Here is a 14137-nt window from a genome sequence, read left to right on the forward strand (position 1 = left end):
AATTTTAATTTTGTTTAATCATTCTTAAAGCCATGCAACCTTTTCTCTAATGTTTCTTGATATTAGAAATTCATATAAAACATCAGACACATGAAAAAACTAAGTCAACAACTCAAAATTAAATATTATAGTAGTAAGTACACCCTATTATTCTTATAGTAGGAATAATAGGGTGTATACTCACTATTAGGAATTCATGTCTAGTTCTTTGTAGACAAGGATGAGTTGAGGCTTGGCACTTTTCCCAAAAATACAACAACAAATAACAAATAGAAATTCAAAATAAATAACAAACAAAATGAACAACATTTCTCAATGAGCAATTGCAATGATTTTACATATTTCACCTTCTACCCTGCAAAATATCTTAAGATTCACAGAATATCGGCAAATCTCTATGCAAGGCCAAAAAACACAGCTGAATGCCTGTAACGTTCAACCCCTCAGGTGACACTGCATTAAAAACAGCATGCTTCTGTGATAGATAGGTCTTAGGAATATTTGACAAACCATTGTCAATAAACACAGTTTGTAGCTGCATCCACAAAAGCAATTTAAGACTGTACTATACACAGTGGTCAACACTATTTAGAAATGCCACTGATTTCTCCTGGCTTGAGCTCATCTGAAATGAACTGATGCACAGTGAAAGCATGTACTGTGGTCTAACGAGTCAGTCTTTCACATTGTTTATGGAAATATGGGATGTTGGGTTTGCTGTGCCAAAAGAAGAAAAAGACTATCCAGAATGTTACCATCATAAAGTTCAAAAGCCAGAGTCTATCAAGAATTAGCAGATTTAATTAGAGAATTAGCAATTTCACATACTGTCCCAATTGGTATTTGCAATTACTACTAAAAGTTTATTTTTTACACGTTAAATTAGGTTTTTTAATGTTTTATTCTAACTCTTTTTATTTGTTCTGATATCAAGAATGCATTAAAAGCTTAAATGACTTGCTACATTTCTCTACTGTTGAAAAAGTTAAAAGCGAGCTGTGCTGTATGGAAGCCGTGGGAGTGAAGGGTTTGATTACCATCTGGGTAATCATGATTGACAAGTAAACATAAGCACTTAGTCACTCTCAATTAAAAGGTTGCAGACAGAGTTTTTATCATTGCTGCAATGTTAATTTCCATTTCAGATTCAGGTATTTTAAAGTGATGTTAGAGAATGTTAGTGATAACAACGGCAAAAAACTACAGCAGCAACAAAAGCAGAGAGCAGAGAGGAAACACAACCACACATACACACACACACACACATACACACACACAGATATACACAGACATGCACACCCATTTCAAGCAGAAGAGCTTCAGTGAATTTCTCATTTCTGGGAAAATAGTTCAGTAAATTGCATGTGGGCTGTGGTGCATGGTGTTATGTTCGTGGTTTATGTTGGTGACACTGGCCTGTGCCTTTCGGATTGTGGCTGAGCTCTGTGACTTCTGACCCCTGTGTCCCAGGTACTCGTTCCAGGACGAGGAGGACATGTTTATGGTAGTAGACCTGCTGCTGGGAGGAGACCTGCGCTACCACTTACAGCAAAACGTCCAGTTCACAGAGGAGGCGGTCAAAGTCTACCTGTGTGAGATGACTTTGGCACTAGACTACCTGCAAAGCCAGCACATCATACACAGGTGTGTATGCAATGTGCCATGCTAGTACAGATGTGACAGGTGAGATTTTAACAACCACAGCACCAAGTGCACGGACCACGTAAGCAGCTCTGCCTTCTGGCTTGTGTGCAGAAAAGCAAAGTTAAACAGCTTGGGTGCAGCTGCTTTATGCATACACACATATCTGCTCATACACACATGTTGTGAAAGACCAGTTTGCAGTTTTATGGATATGTTTGACAGGCACACTTTTACTAAAGTATACATTAACAGCTTCAGTGTATTTCAACATCATGTCAAAGAGCTTGGCAGTTTCTGGAAGTGCTTGTAAGGTGTTACTGGTTACTGAAAGAAATGTTCATTGTAAAATATTGCTAAACATCTATTATTCAGCAACTAGGAGAGATGCAAAGACTTGATACTGGTATGTTTAAGCTTTAGAATGCAATGCCATACAATACAGGATCATTCCAGGATAAGGAGGATGTAAAACACAGTAACATTAGCAAGCAACAGATGGCTGAATAGATGAATCAGTAACCTGATTCTGATTTTTACATTTACATTCTGATCCTTCAAAGGCAATAATCACCCATTGATACTTGATAGAGAACTAGCATGGCTAATTTGATTTTAAACAGCCAGCCAAAAGGATATTGAATAAAATTTACTTGAACTAGTATTATATTTAATACTATTTAAAATGTATTTAGTATTATGTTGTCTTATCCTTATTTCCCCTATTGTTATTTACTGAGGATTGTTAAAACATCATATTGTAACAGAGCATAATCTATAATCTGTTAAATTAAGCTACTGTAGAGTAATTGTTTAAGAAGATGTACAGTGCAAAAGTCAGAGGTCATTCATTTAATCAAAGCAGTCAAAACAGCCATTAAGTGCTAGTTAGTTGTAATGAGTCAGACTTGCTCGGTAGCTCAATGAATGAAGCAATACTTCACAACTAACCTAGTCTAAAGCCCAGTCTTATAAACTAACTGGATATAGTCACATAATACATGGAACAGGTGAAAAACATCAATAGTCAGAGGAAGCTGATCTCTGATAAGTGGAACTTGGTGACCTTGATGTCTGGAGGGATGTGTGACAGTAGTCATTTTTCAGCGCAGGAAAACCAAGCAGAAAACATATAGTTAACAGAAAATTACACAGAAGCCTCAGTAACTTAATGTAATATAAAATATCAAACTGTTTGGCATTAAGTGAGTCCACTATTTGCCTTTATTACAGCTTCCATTCTTTTTGAGACGCTTGCTTTCAGTTTTTCAAAGGAATCCACCAGAATATTTTCACGCTTCCAAAGTTCAGTCTTAGACGTTGCTTACATTTTTTGCATCATGATAAAAGTAATCACAAGGATATTCAGCGATGTTGCGGCCTGGACTCTGGGATGGTCTTCTTAACAGCTACACATCCTTTCAGACTCATTGTGTTGAGTTGTCTTCTCACAGTGGGAGGATGGACAGAAACACCTGTGGATTTTTCAGATCAGAAGTAAGAGTGGAGCTTGATTTCCTCCTCTCTCTCAGAGATTGGTTGGTGTCAGATTTGGCGGTCTACCATGTTTTGCATCGTTGTTAGGGGTTCAATTTTCTGTATATCTTTTGCTAATTTGATCAGCTTCAGTTTTGGAGAATGCTGTTTTTTATTTTTGCAACTGAATTGTCTTCTATCTGAATTTTTCAGAAATCTCTTCCTGAAAAAGAATATGTGTACACAAAGATGGTTCTTTAAGAGTTTTTAGAATGCAATGGTTCTATATAGAACCACAATCACTCAAAGACCCATTTACATTCACGTTATGACTGGAATTAAATAAATGCAGGTTTGTCTCTGACTTTCTCTTACAGCACTATACAAATTAACAGCTGCAGTACATTTGGACCTCATAGCAGATGACTTGGAATGTCTCACAGTGCGAAGTCTCAGGTTAATAAAATAAATTATTAGACAGATAAATGGATACATCCCCATTATTCAGCAACCAACTCAACAGTCTGTGTAAGTCTCTACCTATCACTCATTTCATCCTCTCTCCAGCTAGTTCCCTCACTAACCCTGCAGCACGCTCCAGGGTGGCCACACATACCTGCACTCAGACATAGACCAGAGACAAATAACCAGTGTCCGAAAGCCTAAATGACTCACCATCAACTTCTAATCAAACCATCAGCTCCATTCTGTAACAGTGTTTTTCTTTGGTGGCTCTGCTGGTGTTCTCTCACCTTCCGGCACGCACACGCATTTCATTCTCCTGTATTGTATTTCATCTCTAAGTATACTAGTTTAAAATTCAAGGAGCTGCATTCATCCTTAGGCCACTGAAGGTCAATTATGAAGCCCAGGCTGATTTTATAATTGGTGTCACCCGTCATTAAGGATGTCTGAGTCTCCAGCTGAGGTCGTGCACTCTCTCTTTTTTTTTTCTTTACTCTTCATTTTACAAAGATGCTGTACATGTCTGTGGCTGTAATTACTCTCATCCATCTCCTCTATTGTGAGGTGAGGTTCAAGTAGGGAAAGTGCTGAGCGGAGCTGAAGGTCCACGCTTAGCTTTAGATATTGCAGAGACTCCACTGGGGCCGCAGCTGAGAGCAACTATTAAACTCATCCATATATGCCATTTGTAAAGCAAACGCACTGCAAATTAGACCTGTTAGAGTTCTTAAGGAGCAGTGTGGTGTGCCTGGATGGGTTTGTGTGTGTGTGGGTGGTTGTGTGAGGGTGTGTGGATGGATTGTGATTGTATGTGCATATTTGATGCGTTATGAGGTTGTGTAACGTTATTATGTTAGTGTAATATCATGGGCCAGTTTCCCAGACACAGAGTAAGCCCAACACTATTTTACTATCTTTGACTAAGATTTTTCTTTGTTAATCCTATTTAATGTAGCACTAGACAAGTACTGGAGTCAGATAATAGAGCTATAACTACCATATTTGGTACAAATAATCTTTAAAGGGTCTATTATTGAAATTCTAATAAGCTTGTATCATGCTCACATGTAAACATGTGGATGTAAACATTGTGACTGGTAGAATAACATGGTGCTCACAGTCCTCACTTTAAGCTTGACATTGTCTGAAATTCCAGGCATCCTAGAACGTGATGACCCTATAAAGACTTTTAAGCATTTCCATCAACATATCAGCATCTTGCCAGGTCAGTTTTTAAAAACATGGTTCACTATTTATTTATGATTTCATTTACATGTTTCTTGTGTAATTGGGTCTAACTGTTCACCTGATGCAACTTTTTATTCTGTTTTTATACAGAATCACTTGTAACCAAAAATGAAAGAAAACACCAATATGTGTTCCTTTTATTTTAAGGAACACATATTGGTGACTTATTGACAGCCTGTTCTGTGTTTAATAAAGCCTAAATCAGATACTTCTAAATGGTTTATTTTCTATGCATGAAGCTGTATTCATTATGACCAGTATTAGTACACAATTGGAGATCTGTTATGTGAAAATAAGTTGTGCAAATAAGTAATAATTGCATTGTTGGTTGTAATAATGCATAATAAACACTTTATTACAGAATTATTATGCACAATTTTAAGCATGAATTTTCATATCATTTAACATTGTATTAGTGTAAAATTGGCAGCATAGTTTAGCAACACTCTGGGTGCTCAGACAGCTGTGGGTGCACATTAGAGCACACTTGATCTGTACGTTAGAAATACAGAGGTGCAGGAAAAAACTGTTATTGTACAAATACAATAATCAACTGTTTGTACAAATATAATAATCAACTGTTTGTAGAAATGAAGTAAAGTATTATACTTTTATACAGTGTAAGTACAGTATAAGTAAAAGTCAGAATAAACTGCTGCCAGTGAATTACTGTAATTCTACATTTTTTTTAGTCAATTTATATCACAAGTTTAGTACCTATTTATGGTATTTTGGTTGTCAAAAATACTGAATAGTTCGCTGAAATGTATGTGTTCCATACAAATGTTCAGTGGCTAAAACTGCACTTTTCAAAGGATATGGAACACATCTCAAATTTTAGTAGCTTATTAAACTCTCATTAGCTCATAAATATTGCACCCCAATAAAGCAATAAACTCAACACTTCCTAGAACTTATAGGGCTCAAATATAATACAATGATAAGATGTGACTTTAAATGATAATTTGTGCTGAATAGTTTGCATAACAGTGTCTAAACAAAGTGTTTATTGTGCATTATTACAAATAATAATGCAATCATGCTATTTTTACATAACAGATCTGCAATTATGTACTAATACAAGAAATAATGACTAAAGCTTAATGCACAGTGAATGAACCATTTAAATGTGTTTAGTTAGGGCTTTACTGAAAAAAGAAGACTGTATGTGTCCCTTAAAATAAAATATCAAATAAAACCTTTTATTTTTCACTAACTTTTCCAAAAGATTTTCTCTCAGGCTGACTAAGGAGTAAAATTCATGTGCTGGGAAAAATGTGGGATTAAATGAGTTTATCATTACCTGTTTTTGTATTAAATTTACAAATGCAATAAGGCATCTGCTCTATCAGAGCTGTCACTCTTCGTGATTCGCCATGTGTGCGTCATCCTCAGGGATTCGCTGATATGTAGAGTTGTGACTCAAGCCCCAGGCAAAGCCTGCCGCTGCTGTCATTATGACCTTTCAAACGCAGCCACAAAGAAACATTTCACTGCCTGTGCACATGAGGTCATTTTAAAAACCTTGGGCCAGTATTCATGGATTCACATCACACACATAACAATAAAAAAACAATTTACTTTATTTATGCAGTGTGTCATTTGGCACCCTTCTTTAATGTCATCCAGTGTAAATTAGCTGCAGATTAGTTCGGATGGTTGAAGTATCTCACTGTCCATAGCATTTCTCTTCATGGCCTGTTACTCTGAGACAGTCTTGGCTGGCCAGCAGGCTGGACTCCGGCCCTGTGGAATCTGTTGTGCCGTCTCCGGCACTGCCGTTCAGTTCCACACCCTGGATTCCTGACAGGAGAGGCGGCCGCACTATGCAATTATTTTGTTGCACCAACTAGGGGAGAAGTGTCTCCTAGCAACAGTCCTACTGCCGTGTCATGTTGCCCAAGGAGGTAAAATTAGTCCAAGCGAAGAAATCCTGAAAGAATGAAATAAAGAAGCGATGTTTTTTCCGGCCTTTCTTTCCAACTCAGTGGTGTTAAGGGATTAGGGGTATTTCTTTACTAGATGGTTTTGCTTTGGACAATTTTCTGCTTTCAGATTTCTGATGTGGTGGAAAATCCTATGGCATTTCGTGACAAACAGTACACTGGCAGAAAGAGAGAATGTAGGGAGAGCACACACCACACAGGAGACACTAACACATGGTAATCTTATATCATCTATATAAGCTGTTGTGTAAATACACACACACACACGCACACACACACATATATATGTATATGTATATATATGAGCTGTCGCTAGAAAATGTCCATCCAAAATGTTAAGTTTACATCAAAAGGAAAAATGTTCTTAACTTTTAATGGAAGTCAATGAAATAAGATTTTTCCAAGTGATTTTAGATTCATTCATTCAATGATTCATTCATCCATTCATTATGATTTTTTTTCTGACAACAACAACATAAATATACACAGTACTGTGCAAAATTCTTAGGCTTTTTTTTAACCTTAGTTAAAACCATTTGTCTTGGCAGTAAGTCTGTTTTTACTTGTAAAAATATCATTTACAGCTAGAATAAATGCAAATAAATACAGTAAAAAGTAATAAGAATTTCTCATTTTCAAAAAAGTAGTTGATATCTTGTGAGATAGCTTGAAGAACAAAATGTGGTTCCAGATTCCTCCTCAATACTCTCAGCCATCGTGTCGTGTGGATTTGTTAAACTCCAGCACACCAGCACACTTGATTTTATTTAATGAAATATTAAATGAACCTGATATTTACTACAATTAACTACTTCCTTAATATAGAGTGAACATGAAAATAAGGTGAATACAATCTCCAGTTTTCATCACCAGTGTCCAGTGAGAGCAAAAGTGGCTTCATGTTACAGCTCTTTATTTGTAGCCTCTCGCTCTCATACTGTTACATTATGTCTTGTTTCGAGGGGAACTGTATGTTTCCACTTTGCTGTCGCTTTTGCTAGTTTGTGGGTTGTTGATTTATCCACAGTTCTCCCATGAACAGTATAGTCTTCTAGCATCCTCTTCTGATATTGCTGATAATGCCTGCATCAGCAATTTGTTTTGCTTGTTAATGATCCTTCTCTACACACTTCAGTGATAAATTTACAACATGCCAGTAGCTGGAAGTAACTTATATCAAGAGAACAAGCTGCCAGTTGAAAGCTGTATTTGAATAAGAGGGATGCACAGCTGCAGAGTCATAGCAATATCATAGTCAATAGGAAAATGCATTAACAGTGTTAAAAAATGAGTGGCGTTCATAATGTATTGCGTTAACTTTGACACTGGTAATATATGTTGTGGCATGCACCGTGCTGCTGTGGGGAGCTTGGAGGTGTGGCCATGCAAAGTGGCTCTCGTAAGGTGCAACACTCCAGGTTAAAACAGGGCAGGTTGTAGTTGTTGTTTTTGCTGATGTTGTTATTAGTTTAGTGGGTTTTGTGTGTGTCCATGTCTGCCCTGTTTGTATGTTATGTCCTCCTGCATTACCCCCTCCCTGTGTTTCGTGTTGGAATAGTGCTGGGCTCAGCTTTTCAAGTCTTTGTAATGACTTGCTGTTGTAGTACCTTATGAAAATAAAAGAGTGTTTTATTTTCAACAGGTATGCACAGTATTTTCTGTGTCCTCTGCGCCGAAGCAGACACACACCGACTTTGTCTTCTCACACTCCCTTCTTATTCTGGAAGCTGTTTACAGACAAAAATAAATGCCTGCAACAGTCTTACTGCAGGGGATTCCTGACCTGGAAGCTCAAACACAACAGTCTTCAGGAACTTCCAATCTGGAGCACAGTGTCTGGGATAGTTTATATCAAATACAAAAAATGTCTTGAAACAGATGTCAACTGCTCTGACAAGTGTGCTCTGCTCCACAGATTGTCCACTAATGACCGCAACAGACTGTGATCATCTCCCAAAGCTAAAAAAGATGAGTAAAGTCTGGTTACACCACCATATTTGTCCCAACCTGCTGTGAATACAAACAAATACAACATTAGTAACTGAGAAAACACAGGAATACTCATGATCTGTTGCAAGAAGTACTTTTTATTGAACACAGTGGCAGAAAAGGGCCCATATAGAGCACTGAAACCACAGGGGAGGTCACCATTATCCACATGCTCCACGCTGACGGTGACCAACCCTCAGCACAAAACAATCACACAATAACTCCACTTCCTGACACAGGTCATCACAAAGATCACTTACATGTAACTTAAACTAACAACAACCAGCACTGAACAACACAATAAGTCCCTTTGTCAGAGTGCGCATGCTATCATAAGCCTTTGTGTGTAGCCATTTGCCAGGCCACACCTCCAGAGTCTCTGCTGCCAGCGCCAGCCAGTAGCAGAATGCTACAGTACTTTAACAATTGCAGAATTAAAAACTTCACATTTTGTAGTTCTACAATTACAGACTGTAGTCTCTCTCTCTACCTACTTTGCTACCCGCTCTCTCTTCAATGGTCAGGACCCACACAGGACCACCACAGAGTAGTTATAATTTGGGTGGTTCATTTGGGTTCATTCTCAGCGCTGCAGTGACACTGATGTGGTGATGTTAGTGTGTGTTGCACTGGTACGGGTGGATCACACACTTTCATGGGTAGAACACCAAATCATGGGTAACACCAAATCATGTTTTTCAGGTGACCACATTATCATTTGACTGTCACACATTTTCATGAAGTGGATGAGAAAAAGACAGAGGGGAAAAAAAAGAATTTAAGTGAAATGTCTGTTAATGTGTGTCATGCTGAAGTATTGCCTTAAATAATAAAATTGCAAATTTACAGCATAATTCAGTCATTGAGATATAAACAAAGATAACGATGATGTATCTCTTAGAGAGGTGTAGTATTCATTTTGCTTGCCAATAACTCTGATAACAGTGGTGAATTGTGTTGCAAGTAGAGGATGCCATATTTTGGTGTTTTCCCTGCTGAAACTGACTTCATCCAACCAACTAACATGGATTTCCTGTGTTGAACTGAGTTTGTTAGAGCAGGAAAAACACTAAAATGTACATGATAGAGGTACTCCAGGATCAGAGTTGGTTAATTGTAGACTCAGATTTCTTTACAGTGGTGGTGATCAGAACCAAGGGTCACCATGTCTACAACATAAAAATTGCAAATAAATTTCCATTTTATTTAGTATCCAAAACCACCAGTGAGCCAACACACGTCTTCTGAATTTTTATGTGTAATATTACTGATGGTAAAATAGTGGTAATTCTGGAAAAAATGTTTTCTTTGGGGACTAATTTGCCTCACAACACCCTGCATGTATCTCTCAGCCATGAACAGGTTAAAAAAGGTATATGTGCTTTAGGCCAAAATCTTCATTCTTCTTTCTTAAAATGTACTAGCTTTCTGTGATTTAGTTTTCAAAGGCATTAACTGCTTCAGATGTCTGGTTCCTGTCACCACTGTTGTAAACAATTATGACTCTTCTAGAGCTTCTCTAGAATGGAGCATTTCTCACCAAACCACTTATAATGAATGAATCATGCACAATTTTTGAAAGACTGCCTGTCTAAAACAAAAACCTTACACACCATTTAAAAAACATTATTTCATTTGAAACTGTTTTTAAGCATTTGTGTTTGATGATCTAATGTTCACGAAGCAGTCGCTCTAAAGCAGGTCCCTGATGGCGTTCTTCCTCATCAAAGACATCTGATTTGATTCATCAGCCAATTAACAAGGTCTTCATTAGCTGAATTCAAAGTATTTGAAAAAGAAAACTGACCAGTTTAGCTACATTACCAGATGCCCAGAGAAACATGTTTGGCACTCTGACTTGTCTGTACCGCTATGAGGAGGCAAAAACTATGTGTCTTTGCCCCTCGCACAGTACTTGATTTTCTCTCCCAATCGTTGACTCCAACTGCCCCAAAACCTGCAGACTAGAGCCAACCAGTACAGACTCAGCCAGACTGAAAAACGTGGCTAAAAAGCAGGGTAAAATCCCAGCTGAAGATACACTCCTATTTTATTTGATTCAGTGTGAAGCATGACAAGCCTGAAAAAACACAATAAAACATTCATTTCCTGAAACTTGCTGTGTAAGTATTGTAAAAAAAGAACAAACTCTGTCAGTATGCTGGAACAATCCCATAATGCAGCATGATATGATGTCCATTTCCAAGCCCAGCTACAGAAACTTTATAGCTTCTGTAACTTTATATAAGATCTAACAAGGCCATGATAAGGTTTTTCACAAAAAAAGTGATATTACAGAAGCAAATAACTTAACTTAGTTTAGGAATTACATCTTATCTTACAGCATTATCTTAAGTGAGGAAATCCTAAAACTACTCGATCAAGGTTGATACTTGATTGATATGTCTGTTACCAAGCAACCAACGATATGCTCACAGTTGAAATGTAAAAACATGATCAAAATAAAGTTGAAATGTAGTTAGTTATCTAGACAGTTAGTGTTTTTTGATGAAAAAAAATAGTGTGATAAAATGGAATTTAAAAAAAGTTAAGAATATTGAGACAGCGCCCCCTGCTGTTAAATAACATAATCGCTATGCAGTTTCACTTTCTATTTCCCAAAGCTTTAGCACTAACGCTATTCCTCCTAATAAACACCCACATTCCGCTCTGTTTCATTATTCACTGCCATCACTGCAATAATATATCTGGAGAGTTTTCATCAACACTAACACACTGAGAGGGAATGGTGAAGAATGTGTCTGCAGTGACCAGGATATTTAAATCGCTTAAAAAAAAAAAAAATCACATTATGCTAGTGAAAGTGAACTTGTTATGCAGCAAAAAGGCAATAGCAGAACGGCTAAAGGTAAAAATATTAGGTTAGAACACAAGTTAAGACACCGCTGTGGTTATCCTAGTTAGCAGAGAATTTTGGAAGTGTAGTCTTGTTAAGATGCTTCTGTAATACTCTTTTCCTATCTGGAATTAGGATAAGATTATGACTTTAGGAGCTGTTGTTCTGTAATAGTTAACTAAAATTGTCATGGTGAAACAGATAAGAGGCTAAATTATAAAGTGTATTTGGAATATTTAGCTACTGTATTAACCATTTTATTGCTTATGTATAATGCATGCTATAGTATGTTATCATTTTTATTTGTACTTCTAGGGTTAGAGTTTCTTTTAAGGGGGAGGGGACAGTACATTGCTTTATTTTAGAATTTGAAGAAGGGAAAGCACAGAACTACCACAGTTTGATTTATGTATGTTTGCTGTGTATTTGCTGAGGAAAGCAGTAGGAGAATGTGAGTGCAGTGTGCATTAATCCTATCATCCTGGCTGGCCATCAGCAGTGTGGGCTCTTTGTGTTAATTAGCTGTGGGGGAAGTGGTGTGTGTGTGTGTGTGTGTTTGTGTGTGTGTGTATGTGTGTGTGTGATTGTGTGAGAGAGAGAGAGCATGGTGGGGGTTGTTGGCTGTAAACAGTGAGGCCCAAGTGTGTGTGTTTGAGACCCCACAGTGAGGCACTAGTGTGTGTGCTGGAGGCATGAATGTGTGTCCCAGGCAATTAGCAGGCGTGGAGAAATCCATGAAGGCCCCCTGAGAGCCGAACATTCACACCAGAAAAGGGCAACAAGGAGGTTTAATTTTATAACACTGCACACACACACACACACACACACAGATATTCTGAAGAAAAGCATAAGCAGGTACAAGAACATTTTTAGCAGCTTGTCCCTATAGGGCAGCCTTTTTTAGTGTCAAGCAGGACTCTTTCACTGCAGTGCTATACAGAAACCAAAGAGTCATTCTGCAGTAACTGACACTATGAGGCTCAATTTAAACCTTAGTCCAGATATCAGAACTTTAATATCACTTCATCTTTTCATTACAGCTTTGGGTTTTGCCTTATATACTGACAGTGGAACAGATCAGAGATATGTCGACCTCCGTGCCTTTGACTTCTCATCACATTTCTTTCTTTCCTATTACAGCCTCCGAAAATTTTGAAATAGGTTAGTTATCAATGCATTGTTGTATTTTTTGTGCCAGTCAGGCATTGGCTATACTTAATCATTAGCTTTGGTTTATTTCATTTGTTTTTACATTTTTGTATTTTCTATAATAAACATTCCTGGTAAAAATTAGCACTATGTGCCCACTATGTGTTTGTAGACACTTGCATATCCAGCATTTCTTTTGAATATAAGGCTGTTAATAGGGAGTTTATCCCCTCTTTGCTGCAGTAACAGTTTGTACTCTTCTGAAGGCTTTACACTAGATGTTCAAACATTACTGTGAGGATTTGATTGCATTTGGCCACAACAGTATTAGTGAGGTCAGTTACTGATGTTGGATGATCAGTTCTGGATCCCAAACTCCCAACTTATCCCAAAAGTGAGTTGGATGGTGCTCCATCACTCCAAATAATGCAGATCCACAGCTCCACAGCCCTGTGCTTTTTTACGCTTCATGATGACACTTGGCATTGGGCATGGTGACTTTAGGGGAGTGTAAAATCATCATGTTTAGGCTCAGAGTGTCCCATTCTACAAATTATGCAAGCTGTGTGTGTGCAATTGAACGCCTGTGTCAGCAATGGTTACTAATTACAAGGGGTGTTTGGATATTTTTAGCGATATTGTGTAGGTTTTCTGTTAAGAACATTAGAAGTTAAAATAGATTTTCCAGCCTACTATTTATTCTGGTATTGTGTAACACAGATAAAACCAAACCATGACAGCCTATATTTTATTCACTGTGTCCTCTATAGGCTCACCAGATGAAGATGCGTGTTTAATTGCTTTTTTTAAAGTAACTGTAACAGAGAAATTGTGGGCTTAACCTTTTTATAATTTAAACCCCACCATAATGTAGTCCAACATAGTCTATGTTCCTACACAGGCTGTGTCTTAATTTATATACTGTACTGAATAGTATGTTCACAATAGTAGCTAAAGGCACCATTAGTGGTGTACTAATTTGATGTGGTATAAATCACAGTATTTTTGGTCTCAGAAAGCAGAAACCTAGAACGTAGAAAACCTCTGCACATGAACACCCGTGTGTGTGCAGGAGTGGGAGAAAGGGGGGGGCGCAATGATAGAGCTAGAACAGCACTTTATCTGCTTCTCAAATTAAACCCGTTTAGAGTGAGACCCACTGGACACTGGGCAATGGTGCTCAAAGCTGGACATTAGGCGACCCATATCCATTAGTGTTCTTTAAATGGCATCTTGCTAATTGGTGTCTGCTAACTAACATTCGTTGTTAGCAACATTGGCATGTATGGTTGAACTATTCCTTTAAGGCTGTGGAGAATAAAAGGAGATAAAAAGGTTCATACGCAAATAGCTGCAACTAGAAACC

At 37.7% G+C, this 14137-nt stretch overlaps 1 protein-coding gene across 2 annotated transcripts in view; it reads left to right on the forward strand.

Moving 5' to 3' along the window:
- LOC118810649 (serine/threonine-protein kinase 32C-like) overlaps positions 1-14137 on the forward strand; it is a 112018-nt gene that overhangs the window by 85240 nt on the left and 12641 nt on the right. For both annotated transcript variants that reach the window (XM_036574590.1, XM_036574591.1), the window contains exon 4: positions 1471-1644. In XM_036574590.1, the coding sequence (XP_036430483.1) occupies positions 1471-1644 (174 nt within the window). The remainder of the gene's footprint in view (positions 1-1470; positions 1645-14137) is intronic.

The sequence above is a fragment of the Colossoma macropomum genome, unplaced genomic scaffold, assembly GCF_904425465.1.
Source record: "Colossoma macropomum unplaced genomic scaffold, Colossoma_macropomum, whole genome shotgun sequence".
In the NCBI taxonomy this organism is placed as follows: Eukaryota; Metazoa; Chordata; class Actinopteri; order Characiformes; family Serrasalmidae; genus Colossoma; species Colossoma macropomum.